The sequence below is a fragment of the Anneissia japonica genome, unplaced genomic scaffold (genome assembly GCF_011630105.1).
Source record: "Anneissia japonica isolate Jap-2015-1 unplaced genomic scaffold, ASM1163010v1 scaffold284947_len354889_cov159, whole genome shotgun sequence".
Classification (NCBI taxonomy): Eukaryota; Metazoa; Echinodermata; class Crinoidea; order Comatulida; family Comatulidae; genus Anneissia; species Anneissia japonica.
In genome coordinates, this window is record NW_022746767.1 from 136367 (window position 1) to 144502 (window position 8136).

General features: G+C 33.0%; 1 protein-coding gene across 1 annotated transcript in view; it reads right to left on the reverse strand.

The window, feature by feature from the left end:
- Positions 1–7013, reverse strand: part of LOC117120279 — a 9954-nt gene extending 2941 nt beyond the window's left edge. Inside the window, exons 1-5 of the mRNA XM_033265289.1 lie at positions 6733–7013; positions 6479–6635; positions 1807–2039; positions 1049–1199; positions 4–42 (exon numbers count right to left, since the gene is read on the reverse strand). Of these exons, the coding sequence (XP_033121180.1) occupies positions 4–42; positions 1049–1199; positions 1807–2039; positions 6479–6604 (549 nt within the window). The 5' untranslated portion in view covers positions 6605–6635; positions 6733–7013. The remainder of the gene's footprint in view (positions 1–3; positions 43–1048; positions 1200–1806; positions 2040–6478; positions 6636–6732) is intronic.
- Positions 7014–8136: the final 1123 nt, after the last annotated feature.

Consider the following 8136-nt stretch of genomic DNA (forward strand, 5'->3'; position numbering starts at 1 on the left):
TACCTTGTGTATTCTAGAGGGCATAACTCTTCCAAAGCTTTTCTGTGATAAAGGGAGCGAAAATGAAATTATGATATGGCGAGTATGACTCAAAAAGATAAAATTTAATGAAAGATTGGTATTATTGTTACTGTAGATAAGATACCAATCATGTAACAATGCCTTATATAAGATAATATTCTTGGCTTATTTACATTGAGATCCCAAAGAGCCAACGTTAACATCTTAATTTTACAAACTAGTTAAATTATTGAATTTCAACCTTATGGCCAGAAAATGAAAACATGAAGTTAGGTAATGATTTACTCGAAATATAGGCCCTGCACATATTTGCATACGGTCCTCAGAGCTGAGTCATTTATTGATTTTGGGTGCAAAACAGAATAAGGATTCCAACGACAGTCCGAAGACACAATTGTACAGGCTATAGCCTGGTGGTGGCAACCCCTTTCTCCTTCAGTATTGCGTGCTTTAAAGTGCACATCGAGACCAAAACGACGGCCGTTGAGTTTAAGGGAACAAAAGATTCCATTGTCTCAGTGCACCAGCAAAATATACCACTAGTGTATAATTGTAGCCGTCCGGGCTGATCTCCTATCTAAAGCCAGGTTCCGGAGGAAAAAAATATTGATTGTTGTATTGTAATATTATAAGAACTGTTCTATAGATATAATGAGAAGTACCGTCAAGTCAAACATCAACAAAAATGGAACGATTATTGTAATAAACACGGAATTTGTGATAGTATTTAAAATAATTGTAATGTTGTACAACTGATTTTTCAAGGACAAGCTAAAACTTTAGGAACGGTTAATGAGAAAAAGATGGGAACAATTGTGGTTTTAAAATATTCAATTATGTATCACATTAATTGTTCCCATCTTTTTCGTCAAAACACAATTTAGGCTTTAAAACAACAAAAAAAATCAGTTGTACAATAAAAAATGGGTTCTTCCAGAGCCTGGCTTTAATATAATCAGTGGGCACGTCAATTTATAAACTGAATCCATCATGTTTTAACTAGGATATGAATTAGTGGTATACTTACGACGGATCCATTCTTATCCGACGATATATTCCCATTGTTTTGCTTTGCTTTCTGACTGTGCTTGAACCGAAAATTCTTACTGTACGCTATCTTCGGTGGTTCAAGCACTTCTTCTGTCTCTGATGTTGGAGCCGCTGACGATGACACCGGCCTATTTATTAGACGAACAAATTTAGTTTATGTGTATGGTAAACTAAGGCCAAATCACTTCCATCCCGTCCACATCACTTTGTACAAACATAATAGGCCTACTCTGGGAAGTCTAACAGTTGCCAATGCCTTTGCCCGTATTTCATCTCTAGTTTGTCCAATGTCAACAACCGACGAATTTATTCTTCCCGTTTGTCATTTTAACCTAAGGTTAGGGCGATCAATATCATTGATATGGGCATAACAGATTTGAGAATCCATAGTAAAAATCTAGTTCTTATACGTTTTCACCTCCAACGCCATGCAAACGCCTACCATTATCATTTTGGTTTGTTTCTTTTGATATATTGAAATATTTAAAGTCATTTAAAGGCTAAAATATTAATTCAATTCAAGTATTTGAAGCTGTATACACTTACTCTGGAAATAATATTCAATGATTGTATGTTCTTAAACAGGCTAAACAAATTAGGCCTATATCGTTTTCATTATAGGCCTATTAAAAATTGTTTATCTTTCATTTCTGTCATTTACTATTAGTATTTATAGTAGGTTTATCATCTGCATTTTGCAAATGTCATGTCCTATTTTCATATCCATAGTCCTACCTTGGTGAAAAATCGCTACTTTTAGGTCTATTTTTCGGCTGGTAATTTTTTGCGGACATCGTTGCTTTCCGAACTTTATTTGCCTCTTCTGGCGTTACTTCTATTGTGCCGTTTTTGTCGTAGAGGGGGTTAAGCTTCATAGAGCTTGGCGTTTCTTCGTTCGCAACACCGAATACGGTGACCATCTTAGCATCATCCGCTTCATAATCGTTCAGCTTATTTAGTTTAAGTCTCTGAAAGAGCAAAATAAAAGCGACCGTGAAAGACAAACTATTTGTGCTGTAAAAAAAATCAACTTACACGCTTTCTGTTATGCTGATGACTTACTTTTGTTAAATTAACTAATACCGGCCTCCAAAAGCTAATCGACTTTTAAATTTGTCATGGATTACGCTTAAATCCCAAAACCACCTGTCACTTTTAGGGAAAAAAATCACTTTGGATTCTCGACAATGTTAAGCTTAGTTAGTATCACCGTAGTGGCATATTGTGTTGGTGTTATTCTTTCAAATGGTTTAATATTCTCACAACATTGCGAACAACAAAGTGCCGAGCATTTTATTCTCTTCTGAGTATACGGATATAAGGTGTGCTCACGCAAAGCACATTAAAAATGTCCCAAGCTAGACGATCACGCGCAAGCATTAAAAATCACCACATCACATTATTTTGCGACCTAGCGCCTCCCCCACCTCCTCACACACTTAATCATCGAGGCCTCCTACTCCTGACACTCGTGCCCCATCATCCCCATTCCATTTCAGGACTTCTAGATACGCCACTGACTGATGTTTTAACGTCAAAGTTTCTGTTATGGTTTCTATTTGGTTAATGGATACCAGTTCATAATAATGAAATTATTACAAAAAAACATGGAGACCATTATACTACCCAGTAGGAATATAAATGCATCACTGGTTTAATAAATATAGTTTTAAAAAATCCTACTTCTTCTTAGCATGGAAATCTGCAATATGATGTATCAACTCCATCTCATTAGGCAGCTACAATGCCTGGCCATTTACCTAATATGGAGGCTAATAATTATAATAACATGCTTTTCAATACACATTATTGATCGTGTAAAATTATGTTGTGATACTGTAAGAAGTTCTCTTTATATAGATAAGGAGATGTACTGTTGTCAAGTCAAACATTAACTAAGATGGAACGATTGTACTAAACTGTGATAGTAATAAATAATTAATAATGAAGCATTCATTAACAATGAAATATTGAATCGTATTTACCTACTCAACAGCTTTCAATATGTTTAACTTAAATTGAACTAGGAAAATTATATAGTTAGTCAATTTGCAACAATTTGATTATTGACTAATTTTTCTAATATCTTTTTATGTTGCTATATTGTTTTTCTTATTTTTTTTATATAGATGTTCTCGAATTTATTGTTACAAAATATATTGAAATTGAAAAATATTGAATTTTAAGCAGGTGGTATGTATCTTAAACAAGTTCTACTCGTTTTTTTTTTTAAACTAATTAACAGACCTGTGTTTGTGTTAAAATAAGTGATTTCCCGTGTATATTGTGGATTCGCATGGCTTCAAAGCACCAAAGCATGGACCTATTAATAAGATCCATGATCAAAGCAACTACTTAAATTGGCCTTACAATACAGGGTTTTATTCATTGTTTATTGTTCTTTTCATTTAAACATTGATAATAGAAAAGTGGATTGCGATATACATTCTGTTCTGTAATTTGGACCTGATTTATATGTTTCTACTTTTATCACCAACCGTTTTGGTCAAATTTTAACATTTTTCTCCTATCCGTTTATACTGTACAGGTTATATAGACAGACCCTTATTCAATCTAACAATAGCATACAACAGTATTCAATATCAAGTAAATTCCATCTCGAAATTAAGCTAGGCCCTATCCCAGATATGTCGAAAAGTAGATAAAGAGGACAGTACGTGCTATATTCATTGTCTCCTGAATACGGATCAATTAAATCACGATAATCACTTTAAAAATGATATCCAATCTGTATTAATTTATTTTATACTACAATTTATATAATATGCGAGATTTAATTAATTAACATCTCCACTAATAATAGCAGTAGTTTTGAGTGTACGCTATTGGGATATCTTACAGTCCTGTCCATATGGTGGGTGCTATTCAAGCTTCCCTCATAAACAGTAATTATCGTACATTGTCCCTGGGAAGAAAAGTTGAGTCGTTGATCTCGTGTGCAACATGGTAAAAAGAACGACAAGCGTAGGGAATGAGTCGGACGAATGTATATCTTTCTTAGTTTACATGTCAATTAAGTTACTCGATTTACATTACTAAAGACCTACTTCTGTTGTTGTTTTTGTTTTGTTAACGTTGGTGCTTGCACAGTACTAGACCTATTACCCATAGGAAAAATAATAAAATTCGAGGAAAAGAAATTATCTTACAAAAAGGCTCTAGGCCTACACATTATGCTAGACGCATTAATCTTTAACATCCGTTACATTAAAATACACTCAAGCAAACATGGTTGAAATGAGATGCAAATTGTCAGGTTCGTAGATAACAAAGATCGTTATTTTCAGTTTACTACGCGATGCAGAAACTTGTTTTGTGCTGCTAGCATTCTATTGAAGGATACCTTAGGTATAAAAATAAACCGTCTGCATACCAAACGCTGTCATCCAATTGGTTTCCCATGATTGATTGGATCATCCAAATACCATATAGGGCTCAGTAATATTTTAATATTTTTTTGATTTAATTAAGATTTATCCAGTCGTTTTAGGTGTAGGCCTATACAATGCTGGTGTATTCGGGGTAGGCATAACTATTTGAATACATAAACAAAAACAAAAATATTTTTATTTACACTTTTTATAAGGAACCAGTAAACTTAACTAAGGCTCATTGTTCTTAATTTTGCCGATTTCTGAATTGTTCTTATTTTGTTCTTATTTAACAAAGTTTTCAAAGAATATTATTGTAGAGAAGTACATTAGGCCACCGACTATAATAATGATAATAATAATAATAATAATAATTATTATTATTATTATTATTATTATTATTATTATTATTATTATTATTATTATTATTATTGTTGTTATTATTATTAATTTTTATTATTATTTGTCTATTTCATAAACCGTTTTTGATTTGTACTTTTATTTTAATATATAATTAATTGAAGTTATTTACCCGGCCAGTAACAGGCTTGCCTCCTTAGTTTCAGCATTGTACCTTAGGTGGAATGGATTAAAGTTGTATCAACTGTTCTTATAAAATGTGTTCTTACAAAAAAGTATTATAAAAGGCACGTAACTCTTCATAACATATAGTTTAATACTAAAGGGAAAACGTGATTGAATGATAAATGAATCGTTGAAGTATTGGAACTGTAAAGGTCTTCTGCTAAGTTATATCGAATTTGACTTCATGGATCAAACAATTCTGTATGGACATAAATGTTATGAGGCTTGACTTCATAAACTTGAGTATTTGTAAAAACACGGAGGATTGAAAGTTGGCAAGTTTTTGCTGGCCTATTTTTATCCTCATTTTGGGCCTTGCGGGGACTTAGCAGGGGATGTAATTTCCAAAATGGTTACATGCATGTGAGAGTCCCGGCCACCTCCTAGCAATGCGGAGCATCGTTTTAATGTACATCCCCGGCTAAGTCCCCGCCACACCGCCGTAGTCCTGGGAAAATGCCTCGCTAATAAATGATTGGAGGATAAAACCTACTTGAAGGTTTAGCCTACAGTAGGTCTGAATCGGAGAAGCAACGTGAGAGCTAGGCCAAGGAGATGAGGTTCCTTGATGGAAGCACTACGCGTGCGTATCACTTAGCAGTTTCCATGGAAGTTTGGACTACAATTGACAAGTGCATAATCTGTCTCTTATACACATCTAGATGTGTATAAGAGATAGATTTTTCAGTGGGATTGAGCACTGTTTCACAAAAAATTGAGATATTTTTTTTATATATATATATATATATATATATATATGTGTGTATATATAGATATGTATATGTATAATAATATATATGTGTTTATATATAATATATATATATATATATATACATGTATATTATATATATAGGCCTACCAGAATTATAAGAAGAACAATAACAATAATATAAATAATGATGAAGATATCAATGTTTTAGATGATGATAATAGTGATGTTGTTGAACATCACCACCACCACCATCATGGTGTAAACGATTATGGTGATGAATGATGGTTTTGAAGATAAGCATTAGGTATATAGGCCTATTGTATTGGAATTACTGTGAAAACAAATACTGTAGGCCTATAGAGAGTTTGGGCATTCTGAAAGGTTGTTCTCCTGTATAGATTTATAAAATATTATTATATACTTCTAATGTATTGTTGACCAATGAACAAAACTACGTAAAATCATAGTCGAAAGTAGACATATTAACTATTCCCGTAGCACATAATCGATTACATCGTGTTTTGATGGCTTAGTTAAAGACATGCATTTTATCGTAACAAACACCGTGGTATCATTCTTTATAATTATAAAACATCAACACCAAACCCATCACATCCCCAGTAAAACTAAATTAATACAAGTACATAGGCCTTATGTGTTCCATGTACTCCAGTCCATGGGATACGACGTACTATGATTTGACACTAGTGTAACTTACCACACTTCCGTTGCTAGATCCTGTGGAAAGACCATCAGTACCACTCTGGGGCCGGAGCTGTCGTCCCCTTTTCTTCTGATAGAGCCTAGCCCCAGCCGTTTGGTCTTGTGAAACATCGCCAGACATTGGTTTTGTCTATAGTCGATTCACGCAATATCTGTATATTTAAAAAAAATGGAATTGCTAAATGACGATGAACCTTTACCATATAATATGAACAATAGTCAGTGGTTATTTCGGGGAATTGTAATTACCGGATGATAATGGTTGACTTTTTATCGTAGTAAATGGGTCGTCGACGATACGGTCTTCAATTTTTGACGATTTTCATCTGAATCAGCACCATCACGGTCATTTATAACAAAAATTACCGGCGAATTCTGTACATCCGATGTACTAATTTCTTGACAGCGTTTCTTTATAAAAAAAATATTCACGTTTTTTTTATTACTCATACACGATGATTAACACCACGCCCGCAGGTTGCTGTTTTCTATACCTGATTGGGTTTTATATGAGGAGAAGAGATGCTTTTCAGTAACAGGCAACCCTCATTGAATAGAATTGTATTGACCCATTCTACTGCGCAATCACAAAAGCCTTTTGAGATGCAAAACAGTGCGGTGAAACGAAACCACGATTGTACATTGGTTGTAGGAACTCTAGGTGGCGTTACAATTCATAACATCGCATACAGATCTCAAAAACCAAAGGATCCACTGATTATACGTAAATAGAATATGAGTATATATGGTGACTCCGAAAAATGACAGACGTGAGGCCATAGTTGATTCTACGTTTCGTTCTTTATTGGAACATTCGTTTCGTTCTTTATTGGAACATACAGATCTCCGTTTTCAACTTTGGTTATTGTTTGAAAAAATTTTTTTAAATGATAAACAAGTAAACAAATTAAACAGTAGATTAAAATTGATAGTGATTTTCTTCATAAAAAACAAAACAGTCAAACTGGTTAGGAAAGACATTCTTAATAATAAAAATTTGATCAAAAGGCCACAGCATGAGTGTTGGTACCAAAAAATACTGTTGTGATTAAATAATGATACAGTCCAAAAACAATCATCGTGATACTGTGAACCCATATTACAAAACAAAATTATCAATAGAAAAAAAAACAAGACTATTTTGGTAAGACAAACAACAATCATTAAAGAAGGCAAAAAATGCCTTATTTATGTCCAAGAACTTTACATTTAATTTAACAAACTATGCTGCTATACCTTATGTGGATTTTTTCTCGTGTTATAAATAAATTTCAAGTTCTATAAAACCTGTTTTTCTTTTGATGTAGCCCAACACTATAACTGATTTTGTTATTTTCTCTCCATAGAATTCAACCAATAAGGTGGATATTCAAATATTTAAAGATATAATAATTCAAGTAAGAGACTGATTTAGATAACAAAGAGAACTGTACAATGAGGTACCTATGAATATCATAACAAAAGTGTAAATAGCACAAAATTAATAGTAATATTGATAATTTAAATAATAATTTTGATGTGGCCAAACATGACTGATTTTGGTATTGGAAATTTCTTTTTTACTCTCCTAGAATCTTGCAAAAATAAGGTGGCTATTCAAATTTATATTTAAAAATATAGGAATTTATTTAACTCTTATATTCTTATAACTTT